The sequence below is a fragment of the Mollisia scopiformis genome, assembly GCF_001500285.1.
Source record: "Mollisia scopiformis unplaced genomic scaffold LY89scaffold_33, whole genome shotgun sequence".
NCBI lineage: Eukaryota > Fungi > Ascomycota > Leotiomycetes > Helotiales > Mollisiaceae > Mollisia > Mollisia scopiformis.
In genome coordinates this window covers 596654-621679 of record NW_017263613.1, presented here as the reverse complement: position 1 = coordinate 621679, position 25026 = coordinate 596654, and the positions used below count along the sequence as shown (strand labels likewise).

General features: G+C 48.7%; 8 protein-coding genes across 8 annotated transcripts; 3 read left to right on the top strand and 5 right to left on the bottom strand.

The window, feature by feature from the left end:
- Nucleotides 1-345: 345 nt before the first annotated feature.
- On the top strand, nt 346-2752 carry LY89DRAFT_600076 (Metallo-dependent phosphatase; the record flags this gene model as incomplete). The annotated part of the gene is made up of 8 exons (XM_018210136.1): nt 346-463; nt 520-918; nt 1078-1173; nt 1345-1399; nt 1462-1534; nt 1786-1868; nt 2028-2438; nt 2590-2752. Coding segments are annotated over 8 exons (1398 nt in total), but the record flags the coding sequence as incomplete, so codon positions are not given.
- Nucleotides 2753-5046: 2294 nt separating this feature from the next.
- On the bottom strand, nt 5047-6844 carry LY89DRAFT_789176 (sterol 24-C-methyltransferase). Its single transcript, XM_018223231.1, has 4 exons — nt 6346-6844; nt 6254-6288; nt 5883-6204; nt 5047-5833 (listed from the first exon to the last, which is right to left on the bottom strand). The coding sequence occupies exons 1-4, from the start codon at nt 6547-6549 to the stop codon at nt 5258-5260; spliced, it is 1137 nt and encodes a 378-aa protein (XP_018062733.1). The 5' UTR covers nt 6550-6844; the 3' UTR covers nt 5047-5257.
- Nucleotides 6845-7103: 259 nt separating this feature from the next.
- Nucleotides 7104-9009, top strand: LY89DRAFT_659483 (uncharacterized protein). The gene is made up of 2 exons (XM_018212517.1): nt 7104-7513; nt 7624-9009. Exons 1-2 carry the CDS (start codon nt 7387-7389, stop codon nt 8637-8639), a joined length of 1143 nt encoding a protein of 380 aa, XP_018062732.1. The 5' UTR covers nt 7104-7386; the 3' UTR covers nt 8640-9009.
- LY89DRAFT_343731 (uncharacterized protein) lies at nt 8953-9782 on the bottom strand. Its single transcript, XM_018206870.1, has 3 exons — nt 9716-9782; nt 9467-9643; nt 8953-9342 (listed from the first exon to the last, which is right to left on the bottom strand). Exons 1-3 carry the CDS (start codon nt 9768-9770, stop codon nt 9239-9241), a joined length of 336 nt encoding a protein of 111 aa, XP_018062731.1. The 5' UTR covers nt 9771-9782; the 3' UTR covers nt 8953-9238.
- A 901-nt stretch (nt 9783-10683) lies between these two features.
- On the top strand, nt 10684-12414 carry LY89DRAFT_789173 (DnaJ-domain-containing protein). The gene is made up of 2 exons (XM_018223230.1): nt 10684-11211; nt 11263-12414. The coding sequence occupies exons 1-2, from the start codon at nt 10918-10920 to the stop codon at nt 12301-12303; spliced, it is 1335 nt and encodes a 444-aa protein (XP_018062730.1). The 5' UTR covers nt 10684-10917; the 3' UTR covers nt 12304-12414.
- A 601-nt stretch (nt 12415-13015) lies between these two features.
- On the bottom strand, nt 13016-16022 carry LY89DRAFT_702026 (uncharacterized protein; the record flags this gene model as incomplete). Its single annotated transcript, XM_018217229.1, has 3 exons — nt 13016-13276; nt 13352-14996; nt 15946-16022. 3 exons carry the CDS (start codon nt 16020-16022, stop codon nt 13016-13018), a joined length of 1983 nt encoding a protein of 660 aa, XP_018062729.1.
- Nucleotides 16023-17065: 1043 nt separating this feature from the next.
- On the bottom strand, nt 17066-18837 carry LY89DRAFT_600026 (Pkinase-domain-containing protein; the record flags this gene model as incomplete). The annotated part of the gene is made up of 2 exons (XM_018210132.1): nt 17066-17556; nt 17601-18837. 2 exons carry the CDS (start codon nt 18835-18837, stop codon nt 17066-17068), a joined length of 1728 nt encoding a protein of 575 aa, XP_018062728.1.
- A 4538-nt stretch (nt 18838-23375) lies between these two features.
- On the bottom strand, nt 23376-23995 carry LY89DRAFT_691222 (uncharacterized protein). The gene has a single exon (XM_018216257.1). It carries the CDS (start codon nt 23831-23833, stop codon nt 23600-23602), a length of 234 nt encoding a protein of 77 aa, XP_018062727.1. The 5' UTR covers nt 23834-23995; the 3' UTR covers nt 23376-23599.
- Nucleotides 23996-25026: the final 1031 nt, after the last annotated feature.

The window sequence follows — 25026 nt, the reverse complement described above, 5'->3', positions numbered from 1 at the left end:
CTTCCCACAGGATGCTTGGGGCGCTATTAATTTGCCTTTATTTGTTGCATGATGGCTCTAGAATGCGGCAAACCATCATTCTGAGTACGAATCGCCAGATTCAGAAGTGCCCCGAGCATGTTTCTGCTGCTTCAAGAAGCTGCCGCTGAAAATGGCGTAAGTTTTCCGTATATTCGATCCGTGCGGCAACAAATGTGAGGAGCTGCATGTCCACCACATTGGACCCTTGAGTCCATCTCAATGAACATAAGGAGGGGTGCCTACCTTCACCCGAGATGGTCAAGAGATACAGCATCAGCCGTCATGCCTTCCCTCGTTCAACTTCTTGTTATTGGCACAGCCATGATGGGTGCATTTGCCCAGTACAATGGTGCCCAGTATCTTGATGGCTACGAGGCTGTTAACCTCCCAACCGATCCTGTGCAGATTCGACTTGCATACCAAGGCCCAACGGCCATGATGGGTATGTGAGCACCCAATTGCAATTGGAAACCTTTACTAAACTATATCTTCTCACAGTGTCCTGGAACACCTTCGAACAACTCACCAATCCTTCCGTCTCCTATGGCACGGATCCTGCCAATCTCGACCTTACCGCCAGCTCTTCAGTCTCTGTCACCTACGCTACATCTTTAACGTGGAATAATCACGTTAATATTACCGGACTATCATCGTATACAACTTATTACTACCTACCCCAATACAGTAACGCTACTACTCCATACACGTTCACTACTGCACGTGCAGCAGGTGATGCAACACCTTACACAGTCGGTGTTGTTATCGACATGGGTACTTTCGGAGCCCTCGGTTTGAGCTCATCCATTCTTGCGGCAGATGATCCTCTGGGACCCACTGAACAAACCACTATTGCTGCTCTTTCAGAGATGATTAACGATTACGAGTTCGTAGTCCATCGTAAGTCAACTTCCGCCCTGGTTTCGTACTCGTCCGAGGAACTGAAATCTTCGGGGACATCTTCTAGAGCTACTCATCAAAGAAGATGTTCTCCAGGTCCTCGGACGAGCGCCTCGCCCTCTAGATCTCTATCAAAAGTACATGCTGATTCGTCTATAGCCGGAGACTACGCGTATGCGGATGCTTGGGCAAAGGAAGAGGCCGCAGGCGAGATTCCCACAGGATCAGCTCTGGCGCAGTACACCATCGTCTATGGTACGTCTCAAACAAATCTTTCAGATTCCCGTCTGGTTCACGAGAGCTTCGAACGCTCTCTAGCGTCAGCGTGTTCTTGCTTCTTCCGCTTATATGCTCTCGAAATTAGCAGTCTCGACCTCTGAATACGTTATTTTCCCATCGAGATATCTAGTACTGATTTGTTGACAGAAAGCATCCTGAACGCCTTCTTTGATGAGTTGGAGCCTATCACATCACAAAAAGCGTTGGTGACCATGTTTTGTCACTAGAGGAGTGTTTGATGCTGACCAGTCCTTGCGGCATTAGATATATGGTAAATCCAGGAAATCACGAAACTAATTGCGACAATCTTGGAACCAAAGCATGCACTGTCGGCCAGGTAAGCCGATTCCACGTTTGATTCTACATTTCGAATATTTTCGCGCTAGCAGGTTTACGAGCTGTGTGTCCGTTTCGTTTAATCGCCTAGGCGATAATCTTGTGGAACTACATTTCTGGCTTTGTATACAGGAGAATTATTAGCGTATCAGGGCATGTGACTGGTAGCTGTGAGAGTTGAGCTGCTGGGCTCGTCTATCCTAGGCTGGCTGTGGTTGATCTAGTCGAAGGTCAGGCTAATTCGATGTATAGACAAACTTTACTGGCTATCAGAACCATTGGCGTATGCCTAGCAACCCTTCTAATGGTGTCGGCAACATGTGGTATTCCTACGAGTACGTTAAATTCCGCTTTTGTTTTGTATTTATGACAATCAACCGAGATCTTCGAAACATCCCCAGGAGCTACTCCCTAAAGGAGATATGGTTCAATTCTACGGATGACCCCTTCGGCTCCTGGATCCTTTTTAAAAGTGTATACTGATCTGTCTATAGCTACGGCATGGCACATTTCGTTCACATAAGTACCGAGACAGATTTGGGTAATGGCGGTAATGGCTTGGTGGCTCCTGACAGTGCGTTTGGTGGTCCTTTTGGCACCACCGCCAACGAGCAGATTAATTGGCTAACCAACGATCTTGCTTCGGTTAATCGAACATTAACGCCCTGGGTCATCGTTTTGGGTCACAGACCTTTCTATGTTTCATCCTCGAGCAATATTTGCGCTCCTTGCATTACGGCCTTCGAAACTTTGTTTTATACCTACAATGTTGATCTTTACGTCAACGGACATTCTCACTTGTACGACAGGACTGTACCGATCTATAACAACATTATTGATCCAAATGGTTACAATAATCCTAAAGCTCCGATGTACCTGACCAATGGAGCTGGTGGACACTTTGCGTAGGTCAAATACTGCTCTTACCCTGAATTCATTCTAGGAGAGCTCGGGATCACCTCCGGGAGCATTTCATCAAACAAGATGCATTTGAGCTCCCCAAATAAGCTCCTCAGCTCCTGGACCTTATCAAACTGTATGCTGACTTGTCAATAGCGGGCTTGACACTCCTTCAGCAATTATGCCTTACACTGCCTATAACCAGGCTTTGGATTATGCATGGACAACCCTGGAATTCCTTAACAGCACTCACTGGGTGGTTAATGGGTTGTGGTCTGCGAACAACACTATCTTTGACACGGTGACTCTTTACAAAGCTCACAATTTTGAAATCACATCCACTTCAAGCAGTTCAATGGTTTCCATGCCTGCTACGTCATCCTCTCTCTCGTCGACGCTCTCATCAACAAGCTCGACTCTCTCGTCAGTAAGCTCATCCCCAACGAGCTCAACCCCGACCACGACAATTGGAAATACTGGCACGTCTACCAACTCTGCTGTTCAGCCTTCCTACACCAACTTCAGTGGCCTTGGTCATTTGTATGTCTATGTCAATGGCTTGTTGATGGGTGACATCGGTTCCAGTGATACCTGGTACTTCTTTGCAGGTCAGGGTATAGCGACATGGACGGCATATCCTGCAGCCGTAACTCCAAACGGGTTTACTCTATACAAGAGCGGCTGGTGCTATATTGATAAGTCAGCAAAATTCCAAGTCATTATCAACAAGAGATTCCTGCTAATCGACTGTGCAGCACACAAGCTTTCGACTGCAGCGGCACAGCTGCACAGGCACAGGTATTTGGTCAGGATGCAGAAGGAGACATGCTCTACAATGGAAACCCGGCGTTTTATGCTTCTTCTCTCGCAAGTACTAACGCTAAGCCTACTGTATACGCAACCCCTTTGCCTATCTCCATGAACATTGTGTGGGGCAATCTTGTTGCCACCCCTCTTTCAAATACACTTACAAGTGGTTCAACCCCTGGCAGCGCTCCTACTACGACTTCTTCAGTGCTGTCTAGCACGAGTCTCACGGTACAAATTACAGGCCCAAGCAGTTCTCAGTCCACTTCCACGTCATCCAGTATGAGTATCACGGGATCAAGCCTTGGGTCAAGCGTTTTGAGCTCTACCTCTGCATTGGTCACGATGTCCTTACTTAGCTCGTCCTCCTCGGGCATACTTTTAAACTCCTCAGCTACATCATCCATGCTTGGCTCTTCCTCCTTCTCGAGCGTGCTTCCAAGCTCCTCGGCTACGTCGTCAGGAATTGCCTCTAGCCTACTTCCCAGCTCCCTCTCGGTTTCTTCATGTGCCCCTGCTGTCACGATCACCGCCTCAGCATCAATAGTGACAGTCACTATGTCTACGGAACTTGATTTCACGCAGTCAGCGTCAACTGTTTATCTCACAAATACAACGACCGTCTATATTACGAATAGCGACTACATTACGCAGCCAGCTTCGACTGTTTATATCACGAATAGTGATTATATCACTCAATCCGCCTCGACCATCTATCTGACGGCGTCTGCATCAGTCATTACAGTCACAGCTTCTTGCGTGGGGACCACTGTGATCTCAACTTTGGATATCCTCACGACCGTCTTAGACGTCTCTACACAGAATATTCTATCGACAGTCGTCGATGTCTCGACCGTTTTGGACATCTCTACGCAGATTATCCCCACGACATCAACAACCACACCGGCTCCTGTTCAACCAGCCCCGGCCGCGTGCAAAAAAGACAATTGTCTTCGTGGCATACTCGGCAAATCTGCCGTCGCTACTTCCTTCTGCAGCCAGTATCTCATGACTCCTTCTCTCCCTACACCGACCTATGCCAGCGCCTGCGGTGGTTTGACCTCTCGTGTTTCGTCCGCGTGCTACTGTGCTATCACCGCTTAGGCCACAACGTATGGAGTTGACATTCAAAGAGGAGAGTTCGTAGATAGAAATCAAGAAAGATAGATAATATTGGAGATGAGATACTTCAATCCGTGACTTATGTTTGTGAAGAACCGGTCTCGCTATCAGATGAGGATGTTCTGTAAATGAAAGTTTATTAGGCCTCCCCTTCAACGATAGAGCAGGCTGATTAGTTCCACGAAACAAGTTTCCAATCATCGATCCTGGACAGGGCTTGGGCATTGCGGGGTATAAATCTCTCATACAGGCCCCTACTACCACTGCCGTTGCCCAATTTTTTCGGAAAGGGTGACCAAGGCACTGCTACCTTGAATAGGGAGTGAACAATACACTTATTACCGAATTCTGACATCGGTGAACTGCGACATGCAACATAGGCTGGGTAAAATGCAAGAGATGGTGGTACAAGCCCAAAAGTCAGGCCTGAACATATGCCAGAAGCTTTTGTGGGGGACAAAAATTGCCACTTCGGGAAAAAGGTCCATGCGATATGCAACGAATAACAAAATTGGCGATTCATACGCGGTGATTGGAACTACATTGGAGTGCATCTAGATCAGCCAAAGCACCAAATGAACGACGTGGCTGTCTGAGTGATCAGAAGGAAGTCCGATGTCTGAAATGTGGGCGGCCACTCGACCGAATCCGGGAAACAGCGAAAGCGAAGCAGAAAAGGGAAACGTGCTCTGAACTCTCGGTTCATTGTATCTTGTATTATAATATTAAGTAGCCACCATCCCCATTATGCTCTTGATCCGTCAATTCAGTATGGACATTCGCCACGCAAAGCGCCACTCCCTATTCTTCTATACACAGAAAAGTAGAATATCTATGACTTTCAGACAGGACGTATCCCATGAAGCATTCCCTCAATACGCCCCATTATAATATATTACGCCTTGGGTTTCCTCGCGACCATCAAGTACATCGGCGTGAAAAGATCCTCCTTGGCACCAGCGACCAAGCAATCAGCAGCAATCGCCAAGCTGTCTGCGGTCTTCTGAGTTCCTCCAGGTGCAATACCAACCATCTCCAAAGCGCCGACGAATTTGTGCGTAATAGCACGGCCCCATTTGGTCATTCTCACAATCGTAGGGAAGTCCCAGATGGAACCCATCATGCTGAAGTCACCAGCTAAAGGATAGTACCATGGAGTGGCATCTGGTCTCTTGGCCAAATCCTCATGAAGCTCTAATTCGAAACCCGCAGCCTTGATGGCTGCAACACCCTCCGATATCTTGACCATGTTCGAAATTCCATCACCAAGCTCGATACCAAGACGAATTTCGCGGTGGTGTGGGTTGTCGTTGTCGTAATTGTCAGTCATGAGCCATTCGTAGACACCAAATACACCGCCGGGTTTGAGTACACGAAAGATCTGGCTGTAGACGCCCTCGAGAGATGGGGCATGAACTGTTGCCTCAATAGCATAAACAGCATCGAAGGAGTTTTCGGGGAATGACATTTGCTGTCGGGCATCAGCAACAGAGCATCATTTATGGGAAAGAAGAACGTACCATAAAGTCACCCTTCACAAAGTTCAATTGGTTTGCAAGACCTTCCTTCTGCGCATAGCGGGTGGCTCGCTCGATCTGGTAGTCATTGTTGTTCAAACCAGTGATATGTGCACCCGTGAACTTTGCGATTTCCCTAGCAGGTCCACCTACGCCGCAGCCAACATCAAGGACTTTGTCGCCATCCTTAATCCCAATTTTCGCTGCAAGATAGTGTTCGTGACGGGCAATCGCTTGGTAAAAGGGTTCACCGTATGCGAAACGGCAGAAATGGAACGATTGGCCCCAGCCATATTCGTAGAGATCTGTTCCCAAGTTGTAGTAGCTAGTTACGATCAGTACAGGTCGACTAGAGATATGGGACAAATACATACTGTCTGGTCAAAGTAGCATATTCGGCTTTTCGTGCCTGGGAGGAAAGGGTATATTAGCGTATAAACATGTGTCAGGAGTTGCGCAGCAGTACCTCTCTGATCTCAGGGGTTTCGTCCTTTGCAGACTTGTTGTCCCAATGCTTGAAATACTCGTCAACAGCAGCTTTCTGGGCGGCCTTGTCTTTCTTCATCATAGCACTGAAGCCGCCCTGAGCATTGGAGGAGTTCTTGTGCATTGCCTTGTTGAAAGCAGCATCGCGGGAGTGATCCTCGGTCTCGAGTTTGGATGGCGCCATTGTGAAGGGAGATAATGGAGAAGGTCTGTTGAAGAGGAGCGAATGGTAGAATTGAAGGGAGCGACTTGAGAATCGAAATTTTGGGAGAAGTGGAATGATCGTGAGTTTATGTATTTCTTGAAGCGCATTCAATTATTTTGGAAACCGTCAGGACTACGAAATTAACTGGAACCGCTAGTGCCCAATAGAGCTTAGTCTGTATAGAATCACGAATACGAGTTCGAGGCTTTGGAGCCTCTCTCTCTTCTCAATCTAATGTCATAAAACTTGCTTGCAGGAGTTTCAATGGTCTTTCTTGGGCCTTTGCAAGGTAGGTTATGGGGAAAATGTATACTTCTATTTGTCGAGGCCTCGAACCTGCAGATGCAGTTGGGAAATTCGCGACTGCGGGAAAGGGGCAACTTGGCAGGGGTTTCCGTCGGCAATTAGGAAGCACCTCTCTATCTGTGAAATTCCTCGCCGATTTTAGCACTCGAGAACATCAAAATGTCTTATACTGACTCCAACATTACACCCTCCTACATAATTTGTTTCTAATTAGACTTCAATTTTAACTTATCAAGAAGCTATTCTACGTCGTTAATAAAAATTATTAAATATAAACTTAATATATTGTGCGAAATACTTTATATCTAGAGCACCAGCCTTGTCACGCGATCCTGACTAATCAGAAATATCCTGAATGTGATTTTAAATGTTGCCCCTCAGCCTCATCTACATCACATCTCAAACCACACCACCGCACTGTGCTCTCCACGAAGACGGTCACACACACCTTGAAGAACAGTATTAACAGCAGCACCGTTCATAAACTCATCGAACAGCTCTCTAACGATCATGCCTCCTCAGATCAAGCAAGATCTGAATCGCTCTGGTTGGGAAACCACCGATTTCCCCTCCGTCTGCGAGAACTGTCTCCCAGATAATCCCTATGTACAAATGATCAAACAAGACTACGGAGAAGGTACGTGTTTAGACTCCCTTCTTTGATGATCACTGTGTCCCGTATCATTCTATCCGCCTCAGTCATCTGCTCTATACAATACTTGGAGACCAATGCTAACTTGATCGCAGAATGCAAAATATGCACACGACCCTTCACAGTATTCAAATGGAAAGCGGATCGAACTTCACGGAGCAAACGAACCAATATTTGTCTCACTTGCGCTCGACTTAAGAACTGCTGCCAATGCTGCATGCTCGATCTCTCTTTCGGATTACCAATTGTAGTACGTGATGCAGCGCTTAAGATGGTAGCTCCAGGACCACAGAGCGCGGTGAACAGGGAGTACTATGCGCAAGAACATGAGAAAGAGATTGAAGATGGCAGGGGAGGAGTAGAGGCTTATGAGAAGACCGATGAGAAAGCCCGGGAACTATTGCGACGATTGGCGAACAGTGAGCCTTATTTCAAGAAGCAGCGACGGATCGGTCCAGCAGATGGTGAAGGTGCTGGAGGAGAGAGCTCGACGTCAACTGCACTTGCGTCGAATGGGCCGGGTCCGATACGAACACGAGATAGCAGGGGTTCGCCAAGTACTCGGGGGAGTGCAGTGCGCGGAGGAAGAGGCGGGGCACGAGGTGGAAGAGCGTTCCCAAGCGCGGCACAATTACCTCCTGGACCGCGAGATATCCAGCCACCAGCCGACCAATCCATTACATCGCTGTTTGTCACAGGTGTTGAGGACGATCTTCCGGAATTTAAGATTAGAGACTTCTTCTCTCCCTACGGAAAGCTCCGATCATTGGTCTGCTCGCACATGTCGCATTGTGCCTTTGTCAACTACGCTACGAGAGAGTCTGCTGAAGCAGCTGCGGAGGCTTTGCAAGGGAGAGCTGTGATTGCGGGATGCCCGTTGAGGGTACAATGGGGAAGACCTAAGCCAATTGGAACTATGGACAAGGAAGAGAGAATAGCCACTGGGCGGGAAGGTCGTTCTGCATTTGCTTCGTCGGGTCCATCCAACAGTCATGGAACTTCACAAGGAGCAATCGCTGCCCCACCGAAAGATGACCTAGCAAGTATGTCTGCAGTTGCTGCACCTCCGGGTGCTAGTGATGTGCCGTATGCTAGCTTGGCTGGAAATTGATTGGAATTGTTTAGTAGCATTGCTCGGGAGTTTGGAGTTCGAAAATAGGGATTAAGACCATACCAGGGAATTCTCAGCGATTAGCATAGCAATGGATTCTAGACATACCCGAATCTTCAACTTTTGGTTCAGCATTAGGGGTGATGGCATGTAATCTATGAATGTATAGTCAACCTCTTTCAAAGTAATTGTCATGCCTAGTTGTTACGCAGGCTTCGACCTGGACCCACCGACAGTGCTCTTCCCTGTGGAGTAGGTTAGTGTCGTTTTCTGAGGCCATCAAGGCCAATTCCGAGTCTATGTCGTAGTCGCTTTGCTAGAGAAAGTTTCAAGAGGCTGACGAGAGTGAGATAATCAGACAATGTTGGGCGCTCGAGAATAGATTGTTTGACTTTATGCCCTTTAAGTATGAAGCTCAATAGACATCTCTCCTTTCGTTGATCTGGTCGGAAAAATCATCATACTAGCATACACGTACAGTCCCAACAGCTCCCCAGATTTTGATTACTAACAAACGACACCTCACTAGTGTACACCTCGTCTCGAACATGCAGACTCCACCCATGCAGCTATAGGTACAAAGAAGGCTTGCTATAGTGCTATCGATCTGCACATGTCTTCCCATCAATGACTATTGTCTTCCCGTTTGACAACTTCACAGTATCGTTGTCACCTCGTTCTGTGTGTTCATGTATGCGGAGTTCTGTATGAAATTAGCCAGCGGGAATCGAGGAGCATAAATCAAATCATCAGACAATGGGCAGCCCACATGATTGTGGGCTCGAGTTTCAAGGTCTCCTCATGGAAAAGGAGGAAGGGGTCCTCACTGTATTTGTCCTCCCCTTCATGCTTTCCCTGCACGACATTCTCCTTGAGGAATCTCGCAACATCTTCTGCATGTGCGATCGCCGAAGCAAGGCTTGGATCATCAGGACTCATTGCCGCATTCTTTCGAAATCCTGCACGTGCTTCCTGTCGAGCTGCATGAAGGACTGCAACATCGCCTGTGATGTGTGAGTAATGACCCTTCACTTTCGTGCCTAAGTGGAGAGAAAGAGGACATCAGTCCGACTCACCATGGAAAGCGATTCTTGTTGATCGAAGTAGGTGTCTGTATGCTGCCAACGCCATCTTGATCAGTTCTCTCGATGGTTTCAACCTGCAGATATGTCAGTATACCAATGCAGCGTGCTTTGTGACACATTGGGGCTGATAGAGAAAATAATGATAATAAACCAGGTCCCTTCGAGATACCTCCAATATGACAAGAAGCGCAAGAATGATACCGTGATGCTCTTTACTGAATAGATGTCCCAGTGACTTTCAAGACAAAATCAACCACATTTGTTGCGAATGACAGAAGGCTTTACAGTGGCATCTGTATTACTTAGTATAGATGCTACAAGCACCAGGAAAGAGGGTTGAACACTTGATTCTTTGTCATTGAGACTCGGTCAATCGACTTTCCAATGTCAATCTGCCCCTTCTATGCTAACTACACGCTCGAGTTTAGAGCCTTGAGGCGTTAAGCATTTAGTTTGAGAGGCATTTCCAATTTATTTTAGATTGAAGAACGCCTTCTCATAAAGCACAAAAGATATTTACGTGACCGCGTGCGCGGCAATAACAAGATTCATGATGCAGATACTTCTGCCTCAACGACGAGACCAAGGTTATCGATCGCTTGAGACAAGATACTGAACAAGGGAAGAAGCATTGCTATAGAAAGTGGGAGACCAAAACGTACCAAGTGCACCAGATGGAAAGGACCAGTACAATGTTGATGGCTGTCAACACAATCTTAAGAGAGGAGATGATGCGGAGTTGACAAAGTCGAAAGCTGAAATTCGAAGCCTGTGCAATATAAGGAAGAGGCTTAAATCTAGCAGAACCAATGTGATTGCCTTGTCAAATGTACGAGATGGTAGCTTCAGGGGAGGTTGCTGTCAATCAAAATTATTCCTTATCGATATGCTGCCAGATACGGTTAGACCAATATTGTCCGAGGCTGACTTTTTTTTTTGCAGCTTCTTTGAACGATGCTCTTCAACTTTGCGCAGATCAGACAGGTTACTCCCGTAAGTATACCTGCATAGCCCTGTCAGAGAGTCAGAAGAAGACAGGCGACAAATTCGTCGAATATATCAGCGAGCCGTTCGAGGGCCAAATACAGAGAATCTGGATCAACCTCTTCCCTCTTGCGCTTCATTGTCAAGCCACCCCCTCCGTCAAGAGTCGTTCGCGAGTGTCAATTGAAATTGCGTCACTTTAGACTACAATGGCTACTCATACACAAGTATCTCTCCCACTGCCCTTTCTTCCTGAGGGGTGGTCTGCAGAGAAGGATTTCAAGGCAATCGGAAGCCTTACTGCAGCAACACAACGCAGCATCGAACCCGTTGGACCTCACTTTCTCGCCCACGCACGACGTGCCCGTCACAAGCGCACCTTCTCCGAGGATGACCGTATTCAAGCCCAGGAAAATGTCAAGAAGGTCGAAGACGATGATGCCGGGGAGATCAGCGAGCCAGAAGACCCTATGATGCTCTCCCGTGATGCTAAGGACTGGAAGGTGTGTGATCTATATACCATTGTTCTTGGAGCATACTAACATATCCCCCAGAGCCAAGATCATTATGCTGTCCTCGGTCTTTCGAAGCACCGATTCAGAGCCACCGAGGAGCAGATCAAGCGTGCCCACCGCAAGAAGGTTCTTCGCCATCACCCCGACAAGAAGGCAGCTGCTGGTAGCACCGAGGACGACAGCTTCTTCAAGTGCATTCAGAAGGCTACCGAGATCCTCCTCGATCCTGTCAAGCGTCGCCAATACGATTCCGTTGACGAGCACGCCGATGTTGAACCCCCGACCAAGAAGCAACTCAAGGAGGGCAAATTCTACAAGCTGTGGAGCAACGTCTTCAAGGCCGAAGGTCGATTCTCTCGTGTCCAGCCCGTGCCTAAGTTCGGCGACGAGAACAGCGCTCAGGAGGATGTCGAGAATTTCTACAATTTCTTCTACAACTTTGATTCTTGGCGATCATTCGAGTACCAAGATGAGGATGTCCCCGATGACAACGAGAACCGTGACCAGAAGCGTCACATGGAGCGAAAGAACAACAATGCCCGCAAGAAGAAGAAGAACGAGGATGTTGCTCGTCTCAGAAAGTTAGTTGACGACGCCATGGCCGGTGATGAACGTATCAAGAAGTTCCGTCAAGCAGCCAGCGCCAACAAGAACAAGAAGCGTCTCGAGAAGGAAGCTGCTGAGAAAAAGGCCATTGAAGACGCCAAAGCCGCCAAGGAGGCCGAAGCCAAAGCCGCTAAAGAAGCAGAGGAAAAAGCTAAGGCTGAGAAGGAATCAGGCAAGAAGGCCAAAGAAGCAGCTAAGACAGCCGTCAAGAAGAACAGACGTGTTCTGAAAGGCAGTGTCAAGGATGCCAACTACTTTGTTTCTGGCGACGCTCCCGCTTCAGCGATCGATTCCGTTCTCAATGATGTCGAGTTGGTTCAAGGCAAGCTCGATGCGGAAGAGACTGCGGCTCTGGCTGGCAAACTCAACGGCTTGAAAATCGCGGATGAGATCAAGGGTGTCTGGTCTGGTGAGGTCAAGCGCTTGATTGGGGCTGGTAAGATTAAGGATGGCGAGGTCAAGACTCTGGCTTAGATGCTTTGGTTGAGAGCTATCCTTTAATAACGTACGCTTGCATAGATGGGTTGCATAGATTGCGAGTAAAAATGACTAGATATACTAGACGAATTCAGTTCTTTTGCCATGAACACACTTCGTGACTGAGCTACTTTCCACATTTGACCATTGTTTCACATCACATCACGGAGTCGGCGGTTGATTGCTTGTATTTGCTGATCCTGCATTGGAAGAGCTTTTCGCACATAGAAATTGTAGAACCAGAAGTAGGCTGCAAACTGGATGCCATAGCATTCTCGTATGCTGCTATATGCATTGCACTCACCCGCTTATACACAACTACCATCTCCTCTCCTCCGCTCCCGGTGTCGTATATTCGTCGTTCATATCGTCTCTCGTCTCAATCGCCTCAATTACCATCCTTTCTTTCCTACTCGCACTACCTCCACTCATCCACAAAACGACTTAATTACCCATCCGGAACGCCAAACTCAAAAAGCCACTTTTAACGCCAGCTAGTTTTCCCTAGCATGTGTATTGCAATCCCGTTTTGTAAGATGCGAGGTATCCTTCCTTAATTGACCAAAAAAGCCAGCCGTACAATAGGAAAAGTAGAAAAGAACGTATGCACGCTGAAACGCAACGGACGAACATGACCTTCCAGCCCAAACCACTTAACACACCCGAGTTCCGCCACACTAGCATTTCCCCTTAGACAGGTGAGGATAATTTAGGAGACAGCAACCGTCTCTGGGCCCTCTTCGTGAACAGCAAGCCTACTCGTGCTCCCTCCCGGATTGCTTCCCAGACTCGTTCTGTTCGCTTTCTTCTTCTTCGCTGCTGTGATTGATTTCCCAGCCTTCTCTTTCTCGGGTTCATGGTTGCCCTGCTGAGAAAAGTCTTTCCATTTTCGCCAGCCGTCAAAGTCTATTAGAGCTTGCATGCACCCCCATTCCATGACTTTCCGTTCTAGCCAGACGAAGTTGACAGGCTATTAGAGGTTAGTATAACTAAATAGTAACTGTGCGGAGTAGCCAAAGATGGGTAAGAAGATTAGGTGTCATACCTTTGTCAAGAAGTCATTGCAACCCGCCGCCAAGGCCTCATGACGATCAGATTGCAATGACGAGGCAGTAAGAGCCACAATGATGACTGGACTTTTGAATAGCACCGTACTGGGTAGCTTGTCTTCTCCAGATGGCTCATCTGGTCCTTGCTCTGGAGCTGTCGACGACGCACTGCTACTGAATACGCCTATTGAATTAAGTCTCTCCAACCGCCTAATCTCTTTCGTGGCTTCAAGACCGCTCATGATAGGAAGTTGAATATCCATAAGCACTAAATGGAAGCCTCCTGCTCTCCATTTGTTGACTGCTTCTCGGCCATTCATCGCCGTTTGCCATCGGACTTTTAATCTCTTCATGAAAGCTTCGAGAAGTTTTAGATTGATGATGTTATCTTCCACGATCAAAACATTGATTGGAGGAACAGCACCATTGAGCATGCCGGCTGGAAGAGATGGATGGTCGCCGTTGGCTTTCTTCAACTTCTTCGCTCGGTTGAATGGACGTGGTGAAGAGATTCGAGGTGGTGGTGTTGCAACACGTTGGATCTGTGATGCTAGGTCGTGAGGTTGGACTGATGGTGCAGGAGGGGTAGGTAAAGGAGGGGCCGCTGGAGGAGCAGTCGAATGTTCTGAGGCACTGGAGTGAGTTCTTGATCGCGTTCTCCCATACGTTGCTTGCATACCGTTGTTCACTGCTGGCTGTGGCATGGAGCCATTGATAACCGTAGGTGAAGAAGTATGCTGGCGTCCAATGCGAGGTCTTTCCCGGTGATGCCGCCTAGCAGTACTGCCTGGAGAAGGAAGTGCCGGAACATGGCCAGTGGTCAAGACAGACATAGAATGTGTTGTCAACGCCGGATGGTGGTTAGCAGCTTGGCCATTGACACCGGGTAGGGCAGCTGGGAGATGTGGTGAAGACGTTGCAGGCATTGGCATGGGAGGAAAATAGTCCGATCCTGTCTCTACTGGTCGTTGCTCATCGTAATATCGATTTTGGGGTTGAGGACTTGGCTTGGGTGTTCTCCGTAGAGGGACATCAATGATCAAAGCTTCTTCCACAGTCTGACCTCCAGGGAAATAGGCATCCAGAGTTCTGCTCATTGGCTCTTCTGGTCCCAGAGTCCTCTCCTGCCTTTGCTCTCGGGGTATAATTCTCAGAGTGACGTCCGGCGAGTCAAAGCTTCGTCCCAGAGAATTGGCATATTTCTTCAAGATCATGTCTCGCACATCGTCCACCAAATCGTCCTCATTAATCGTAACCAGAGTTGCCGATGCACCAGGGCGCTTGACCCATATCTTCCTGCTCACCATGTTGGCACTTATCGTAGAAGGACCTTGGTTGGTGAAGTAATCGAGGGTCGCAGCTCGCGATTGCGAGGGCAGGTCGGTCTCCAGGAGGGTCTTGATCAGTCTTGTCTGTTGAGATGGCAGCAAGCTCTGTCGTCTGGATAGCTCTGGCTTGGAATTGCTGGCAGAATTCGCAGTATACGTAGGTGTAGCAAAATGGATGCTGCTGTTTATGTTTTCGTCTCTACCCGCTGCCAGAAGCTCATCCTCGTCCTCCTCTCGCACAGGGAGTATATCGGTATTCGGTGTAGGGAAATCGACGGTGGAGATGCTGTCGTGCTTGAGTTTGTCGTCGATGCTGTTGGAGTCGAGAAGTTTGGATGAAGGTGCTTGTAGTTGTAGATCGCTACTGGGTTGGTATTTTAGTTTTGGCTGCTGCTGTTCGGCGGAGGCGGCGGCGGCATCAGGTTCAACCCTAGCAGCCTCACTAAGGACAGCAACATCTTTCCCGATTTCCTTCTCCTTCTCGTTCTCTTCGATCGTTGCGCTGCCAATGGTCGACGATGGACGCCGACTCATACGGCTACCGCGCGATTTGAGACTCCGGCTGGCGGGTGGAGGTGCTTTGGATTGGGCTTCACCGTCAACGGACGACTTGGAAATGGTTGATGCGGTGGAATGTCTGCGGGAAAACTTCGCTCTCAAACGAGTCGTCAGGTCTCCTATTGCCATTGAAGCCTCCCCCAGGCTCACCGGCCTGCGAAGGTAGCCAGCTCGTGGTGTTGGACAACAGCAGAGCGACGACGCGTTGGTGGGTTGTGGAGCTCTGAGGAAGCTTCTTTCTCTCTGGTGCTGTGTAATAAAGATCAGGTACCGTCTCCGTACCGAATGGCTGCTTGCAAATCCGGATGCTTGCTTTCTCGAGGTTACACGCAAGACTCGGTCCCGTAAGCAAGTAATCAGTATTCAAGCTAGTTAAAATAAAATTACTTCACTGTACTGTACTCGAGCTATTGTACGGGGTCGTGGTATATAGGGATTGAAAACTAAAGGAGATTCATTTTCAATGCTACCACGATGCTACCCTCCATCTCCGTCTCAATTTCATCTCAAGGCGCGCTCTCTCTCCCGTCCCAAGCACAATCATACTTAATATTTTTCGCCCTCGACCGCGCCAGCTTGCGGCCTCGCCTTCATTTCATTCGCAAAGAATTCCCTGCCTCCGCAGGGGCCAGACATGGAAGCGAGGCAGAGATCTCAAGGGGGCAAGCTGTCCCCGGTCATCGATATCTTGAAATTGTCCTCACATTGCGAGATGATTGGCATCCCGGATACCCTGCATTTGCCACCGCAATGCAAGAATACCCAGTATTGGGCCTGCCATCGCCACGATCGCTGCCCCAGAGGTGGAGAACGGAGCAATCTTGCGATTTCTGATGTTGGAGTTCAATTGAATGTGGCGTTCAACGGCCCGGTATGGCTGAGAGACCTTTGACTGACATCGGATCTGGAGGGGCAGTGAGGCGAATCTGATCAGACCGAGTAGCGTCCAGGTTTGGTTGGCCTTGAGATAAAGATTGTCAATTTGTAGGGAACTATTCCCAGTCTCAGAAGTGGGTATTGAGGGTTGTATGGAACCGGGATCTGATATATAGCAAAGCTTGGCTTGAATAGAGTTCACTCACCAGCTGCTGTGCTATAAACTTGTCACCAACAGGATTAAGTCGAAGCAAGTCCAAATCTGCCATGAAGAGCAGTTCTGAATATATGAGTGAACAGCAAAACTTCAACAATGTAATCAAACTCATCATCCGGTCTACTGCTTCTTAGACATATATACAGAAGGCACAATGTTTGTCTAGTGAGGACGCTCTTCGTTGTTGCTGATAAGACAATATATAGTCTTCATTACTCGACCAGGTCTGCAAGAGTCGCCAAAATCCTCGTCGCAGTCTCGGTGAGCTTGTAAGGTATCTCTTCGCTCTGTATATGTATTTATCATTTCAAACCCTTTCAGAGAAAGTGTCTGGAATCTGGCTTCCTGCGATAATGGCTGCCGAGAACAAAAGGCAGAAGCCATTCTGTCAACTCAACTGAAGCATGCATGCATGCATGACCTCATTTCTCACTGTACACCTAGGGAGGATAGTACCACCACATCCCTATCTCCTGAATGAAAGCACCCAGACTCCCCACCTGTAAGTCATGCACATCCCATTCCACGCCCATATACAGCAGGTTCCGGAAGACATTGAATGTTTCCTAGCAGCAAACTCCAAACGAACCCTTCAATTTTTCATTCCTGCAACCCAATATGAATTCCAAGAAAACATCCAGTCCTCTTGGCCGTATGAACATGCTCCATTTACGCCCGCTAAATCACGGCAATGCGGCAAGGTATGCACGGAACAAAGGAAATGGCTTTCTTTACATGTCAGTGGAGCCGGGGAGGCGCACAAGCTTGTGACCGAAGTGTTGATGTGGAGGAAGATGATTGTGGTGAACAACCTTTACCAGATTCTTCAAGTTAGTCCGCGACTTCGAAGCGTCGATGGTCTGAGCTGGATCGTCGTTGCTATTAGGTTGACAACACTCTGCATTCTTAAGCCACCTGTTCTTCGCAACGGCAGCCATCGAGGCACGTTTTACTGGGTTGGGGTTCAGCATTGTAAGTAGCAAACGTCTCAAAGCCGGCGGGTTGATACACCGGTCCAAGAAGGAGACATTGGGGTAGTCCATCTCGGTGATCGTGGCGTCTTCGACATGCTTCCCGTTCCATTTTTCCCATCCACGAACCAAGTCGTCGTATCTCGGTGAGCTTCCTGGTTTGGCTTCTTGCCATAATACGCCATTGGCGGTCATGCAAAGCATTACGATGGCAGCTCCCCAGACGTCCAGTGGACGTGGGTCGTACTCATCTAGAATGTTAGTCGTCGTAAAGATTAGATTGCTTCGACCTTACCTATCCTCGCAATCACTTCTGGAGCGACGTATGGGGCACTACCACACATTCCAGGAGCACACAAACGCACTTCTCCCATTTCCTTTCCACATTGACCTCCAGCCGATCTTAAACCAGGGTGTTGGCCAGCAAAGACCTCAGAGACACCAAAATCGGTGATCTTGAGCTTACTATCCTTGGTAATCAAGATATTCTCTAACTTGACATCTCGGTGAGCGATTCCGTTCTTGTGAAGATAATTAAGGCCCTGAACTAGCTGCTTGAAGAAACAAACGCGGTCCACAAGATGGTCCTCTTTGGATAAGTATTTCTGGCTGACTAAATTGAACATGTCGCCCTCGCTACAGAACTCCATTACTTGGGTGAAGCGGTCATTGTGGGTACATAAGCGATATGTCTCCACGATGTTGGGATGGTGAAGGCTCTTTGCGATCGTGTACTCAGACTTTACCTTCTTCTCATACTCCTCGTTTTCTTCCTTGGTGGACATCTTGCGAAACTCCTTAGCGGCATACAGCTCGGATGAGTGGCCCTTCCTGATGACCAGTCTAACGTTGGCAGTGGCACCCTTCCCGAGTGTCTTTCCTCGCAGACCAAGTTTGTTCTGGTCACTATATTCAGAATACAAGTCTCCAACCTCTACCACAAAATCATCGGGCAGACTCAAGCTCATCCTGCGAGCCTTCACCCCAGTGCCAATCTCGGCTATTGTGGGCCATATTTCTCGAGCCGGAAGTTGAGCACCATTCGCATCTACTGGTGGAGCAATTTCAAGAGGTGCCGATTCGAGGTCGACACTAGTTGCACGACTGGAGCGGCGAGCTTGCTGAAGGCTATCCTTCTCGTTGGATCCCGAGTGTCTGTTCTTGGAACTCGAGAACTTGTCTCGCAATCCAAATCCAGTCGATGAACGATTCTTCTTTCTACTGTTGGCAAAAAAGTCCGCATGAGTTGGCTCCCCGGCTTGCGACGGAGGACGTGACTTGCCATCCGCTGGAGAACTAGGGGACGGAGGGCTATTCGACCTAGTTGTTGGGGAGGAGTTGATAGTCCCAGACATTCTCCTGACGGATTCTCGGCGGTGCTCCCTGCTTGAAATCGGATCGGACGGACTGATACTCGACAAGTTCCCTCCGTCAAGCTGGGTGAGGGGCTGGATAGAGGTTTTCTTCATAAATCCAGACATTGCTCTCTTCAGAGCGGAAGGCCTTTCGGCAGATGAAGGCGTTTTCTGCATCGGGGATTTAGGAATTTTGACTGCAGGAATTTGTACCGGGTCGCTCTTGCTCGTAGAAGCTTTCGGGGTCGCGGTAGCCTTCAGGACCACGGGCTGAGAAGGCGTGGACTTGTGCACAGAAGCAGGCTCTTTTGTATTCGATTCGCCCATTGATTTCGAAAAGGGATGCGCATGTGGGTTGTCCGATTCGACTGGAGTAATTGGTTCATTTCCTGCCTCACTACTGGTCTCTTCTTCTTCTGGTATAGGAATTTGAGGATCGAATGGACGGGATTCTGGAGAGGACGGGAAACTCGAGCTCGCCGACGATTGAGAATCTGCGTGCAGAGTTGCGGCAAGAATATCGTGATGTGAATTGGGAGGGAGTGGTTGCATCAATGTATAGGGCATGATGTCCGGTCTCCAACTGTACGAAAGCGGCGAATAATTCTTCAGATGGCTGATTACGAACGGAAATGTTTGAGTCTATGAACGAGCTTCGAAAAAGATCTTCTTGCTTACTGACGAAACGACTGCGAATATGAGCTCTCCTGTGTTCGTGGGAAAGGAAGGCAGGTGGTCGTGCTTCCGGGTTGACGTCGTCCGTACGTACGTGGGGTTCAGAAATGTTCGTTACATGGACATGATGTAACAGAGGGAGAGGAAGTCCAAAATGGAAAATGGTTGCAGAAGAGAATGATGATCGACAAGACGTGCAGAGTTGAATTGCACGTCTGCCGGTACTGTGCTACAGGTTTTGCACCGGAGCAGGAGCTTGTGGGGGACAGTCGAGAAGTGAGCGAGAGAAGTAAGTGACTTGGGGTTTTGATGCGGGATGCTTGCAGCTGCAGATTTATTGCGCCGACATGCAGAACCGTCTGCCGTAGAAGGGTCCACGATGAATCTACTCGGCACAGATTTGCCGCGCGAGTTGGTCGCTGATTTGCTCACGTTGCTCAGGACTTGCGAAGAGCTGAAGCGGCGGAAGTTGGTGAAGAAGAAGAAGAAGAGGTAAGGAAAACAATATTCGCGCCAAGCAGGGACGGTCAGCCTCCGGACTTGGACTTACTTCAAAGTCAAGAAGGCAGCCAAGCAGATGATCTAGTGTGCACGACGGCCAAGTCTGACGATGAAGCAGTTCGACCGTCACAGAGTGTGTGAATCGAGTGTCCCAGTTCGCGAAGTGGCACAGGACGAGCGAACAGAGAGCGGAATGAGAACGACAATCCCCACTCCTGTACTGTACAGTACCTACTGTCTAATAATTGTTCACAAAAACTTTTGCTCAGCGGCAAAGAGGCAACACAACCTAGAGGTCTCTTATGATCGATCGGCTTTCCCAAAAGAGAAAAAGTGTGTCTGGGTGCTTGCAGGGTTGGCAGATGCATCAAACTTTGATGGCGAGCTTTTTTTTTATTCTGTCGAATCCTATGCTGCCTCTGTGTCTCCGTGTACAACCTTGACCTGGTTATCTCGCAGCGTGCGCCCTTCAGATACCGATGAGGCGAGTAATGTATCATCCGCCGTACCCAAGCTGGTGATACATGCCGCTAGAAGACTTGCGCTGGCAAAGTTCCAACTCTACAGTACATATCACACAAAAGCAGCATCTCGGACGAAAACGGCACACATGTGGAGTTTTCAGGCAGTATCCGTCGCGAAAGAGGACATTGACGACACAGCCAACCATGGTTGTGGACGAGCATCTAAATATATATATATATTGATCTGCTGCTGGGGATAGAGCAAGCTCACGACGGCAGGACGGCCAAGAGCCACACGAACGAGTTTTTCCGCCAAGAAGCAGGTACACACCTTGAACGGATCCCAGATCACCATTTGAGCAATGAGACAATCGTGCAGCTGCTGGTATGGCGAAATTTCCAGGCCAAGGCCGAGCCAAGACGCACCGAACAAACCAAGAACAATACTGTAGAAGGCGACACGAGAAGAGGCAAGGGGTGCCTCTGGGTAACGTCAGCACAAGTCATCGACGAGGAGGGCGATGCTCCTCTTGACTGACTGGAAGACTGCTCACATCACGACATAGATGAAGATGTCTACAGGTGTTCGATGCTGCAACTGACAGTATGGGCGGCAATCGCGTGGGGCTCAAAATTATATCCTGGACATCCGGGAGTGAGGGGCGTCAATGTGACTTGCAGATGAGTCCAGGCGCTGAAGGAGGATCATGATCGATCACGATGTCTGCTCTCCTCTCTTCGTGGAGATGAAATAGTTCAATCACCCACACCCATTCGTTATATACCTGTTCCCAAGAGCACAACGGTGTTTGGCAGAGCAGCCTGCGACTTTTGAAAAATAGAGTTCTACGTTGGCCGACAACGACGATCCAGACAGCGCATGGTTCCGCTCCTTCAACCCCACCACCATTTCACATACATATACATAGGTACAGTATCACGGTGCTGGGAGCAGTCAGAGCACAGATACCCGCTGCTATTGCGCACCGACGACGCCATCATCGGATGACCCTGATATTGAGAGAGATTTCGTGGACGTGAAATATCAAGAAGGCCAGGAAACAATCTCCAAAATCTCTCTTCGTTATTCCCGCCGTCAATACTAAGACACGCGGGTTTCATACTTCTTGTCTCTGGTCGGGCCGGCCAAGGGTATTCCAGCGATTGGATCCAACTCCTGTTCTAAGAAAGACTTCTAGATGTGTTTGATAGGTGGCTGTCAAATGAAAAACTTCCACAACTGATACCTTTACCTCTGAGATACTGTCAGACACTGACATAGTGCTAGTCTGTCCCTCCCAATGTTGGTCATCTTGATATTGAACTCTTTCCCGTCCTGACTTCTACATTCAGGTCGCACGAGCAAGCCGCCTGGGAACAAACAGTCTTCAACCCTCTAGGGGCCGATGTCAGTGTCACCTTCCCGAACAGACGAACTCGCTCAACGCAATACGAGCTGAATGTGTTGCCGCTGTTCATGTGAGCATTACGTCGTTCTGGCTGAATACACGCTTTTCGCAGCTGGGAAAGTTTCCACCAGTCTGTGTAACTCCAGATGTAGGTACCTCAATCCAGAAAGTCATCGTGCATGACATGCATGAAGCTTATTTACGATTGGGAGACACTACGGCTACGGTGACGGTGACGGCGACGGCGACGGGTCGCTGCAGGATCGTGGAGAAAGTATCGTCGGCTTCCAATGACAACGATTTCCTCTCGACGGTATCTCTGGGAGAACACGGGACATTTTACTTTTATCTCGTCTCATACTTCAGGTCGAGGAGTGCCTTCTCAGCGCGACATCTTCCAACTCCTCTCCAAACCCAATATGGAAGCCGATCACGAAGCCGAAACCATGTCCCATCTCGGAAGATTGGTTTCCATCTTCGGCAACACATCAGAAAAGGCGGTGTCTCCAATACCCCATGGAACACAATATCCCCACGCTTCATCCCACGGAATTCTGGTCATCACGCGCTCAACTGCGGCATTTACGCCGACTGCATCTCCTGTTCTGCAGCTGCCCCGTACGTTCTTCATGTGCAACCCAATCGAGGTGCGACAATTCCGGATCCTCGAATGCAGGATCGTGTGCATAAGGCTAACTTGTGCAAATTGTGCATCCTCCGTGCCGTTGTCGTGTGCGAGCTCTCCTATTCTGGAAAAGATGTTGCTTTTTCTTTCGTTCTTGGGGAGGTGTGAGAAGCAGATTTTTCATCTTGCTTCTCTTCCCGTGTGCAAAGCCGATATAAGTACTGGGTTTTGTCGCGCGAATTTTTCTTTCTTTCATGCAGGATGATGGTCTAGTGTTGCATGCATTCTGGGTCTAGATTTTGTACTTCTGGTCCGCGTTCCCGTCAGAGTACGGTCAGTAGTCGATGATATTGTGGGGTGGATTGTTTCGAAAGTTTGTTCTCCTTTGGGCCGTCCTAATGCCATCCTTGAAGAGGCATCATGACCCTCAATTGGGCGTGTCCTGGCTCTACAGCAAGTTTGGGAAGAGTATTTGGAACGTCTGTAGACTTAAGTCTGTCATGAAGTTGATATCAGGTCTGCATCACAACGCCACACGACGTACAAGTCATACTCAAGTGAATTCCAGACAAGTTCCTCTCACCATCGATTGTGGCGCTTCATGTCTGAGTTGAGATTTAATCTGATGTCATTGTCCGTCCGAGAATCGAGTATTCTCGAGAGACTGATGTCGGGAAGATCCAGATATTTTCAAGTGAATGTGTACCCTCAAACAGCGCTGGACACTTGTATTAATTTCTGGAAGAGGGAAAAGCTTTTAGACAATCTGAAGTATTAGTATGAAGTCAAACATTGGACGCATATTTAAAGCTCGAGTAAGTTACACACTTCTATCAAAAGCTAATGTCTGTATCTTCTTCAATCTTTTGAGAACATTAATGTCAAGAAATGAAATCAACTTCGTAAGAAACAAAGAGCCTCCTCGCACAGCAGTTCACAAGAGCATAGTCGAGGACAATCACCCAAAAGTCCCTTCCTCGTTCTTTCTTCATTCCTAACCGATTCTTAATACATCTCAATCCCAAATTCTGATTTCACATTCTCGCCAGGAATCCGTCGAAGTCCAGCTTCTCGAACAGCTGTTATGCTGAGACCCTGGGTCCTCCTCCTCTTTGCGGACCGGAGCCTAGATTCCGGCGGTATCCATTCCTCTCGCCAATGACCGTATTTTCAAAGCCCAGGATCCATTCTCCTTCGCCCTGGGCCAATCAAGTCGAACTAGATAAGGGACTCTTATCGCCTCCCAGGCGAGTCGTTATTCCATATCACCTCGAATATCGACGTTTCGGAGGCGCAGGCCAAGTCTTATCAAGCGTTCTGTCCTCTTCATCAGCTCGAATCACGATATCGGCAAAACGGTGCAGGTACCCGAGCGGCTGTATCAGGAGAACGATACCCATGTCGTCAAAAAGGTTCAGGAGTTGGAGGCGGTGGATGAAATCGAGCGGTCGGCACAGAAGGTAAATGCCGAGGTCATCGAAGAAGTTGATCAGATTCATGTAGGTTGTGAAGGAAGATCGAGAGAGAAGTTATAGTAGTTCGAGACGGATTGAAATTAGAGAGAAGAGATGAAATAGTAACATTACCTACTCTCCTTTTTGTTCGACCATCTCACGATTCACGTGAGTCTCAACGTGTCCATGGAAGCCTCACTGTGATGAGAGGTGATTCAGGAGTCGTAACGAGTACAATCTGTATGTATGTGTTCTGTCCAGCACTCTTGGGTAGCAGCCAGCAAACATGGTGAAAGTGGCATCCGCATCTCGACCGCCCGCAACTCAGCTCTCCCTTTCTCCCGGCACTCCCGTCCCAGGGCACCACGTCTCCCGGGACCAAGTGTCGATACTGGACAGGAGTCGAGGGTCCAGAGTCTCCAGACACTAAACGACGAGCAAGGATTCGAGCCACGTCACATCAGCATCCGGGACTTTTCAGATTCAGGGGAGTGCTCGACTGTGCATTTTGGGCCCTGAAAATCCCGTCCAGGATTCGCCCGGAAGCCGCATGGTTGGGTCCCAGTCCACTCAGCGCGCAGTGGTTCTTCGCACGGCGTTTCAATGAACTGCAGCAGACGGCGGCGGCGGGACATGGACATGGACATTCACCAAGAACAGAACAGACGGTCTGACTGTTTCTTCTTACATGTGCCACATACTGTATGTATGTAGTAAGAAGCTGGAAAGGAAGAGCGCCGTCGGGATGCATTCATTGATGGGTGTTTGAGCGGAGGATCGAGACACGCCGTGCGATCCTATTAGTCGGGTTTGGGGTCTGTCCGGCTTCGATTGGCTTGATCGCTGTCCGCCAGTCTTTCGGGCCGTTCCTTGGTAAGATAGACTTCACTGAACTGAACTTCCCTCCCTCCTGTGGCCCATCATCCGCTTCCCCCCTAGCCCCCAGTACTGTACTGTACTTGTGAACATCCCGTCTACAACTCCACCTGAATGCTGCTTTCTCCCCTTTTCGTAACAAAGGACAACACATACAAACACACCGCATCGTGACATATGATCCTATGTTGAGGTGTCATCATCCTCCAGCTACAACTCACTGCACTGTCAACACTCGCACCCATCTCCACTTCGCGCAGTTGACATCCGGGAAGTCGCGTGCGCCGTCCCCATCGCCAACGTCATAAATCGCGGCCAGCCAACTCCGTCACACCAAAGTCAATGATCAACAACCACAACCT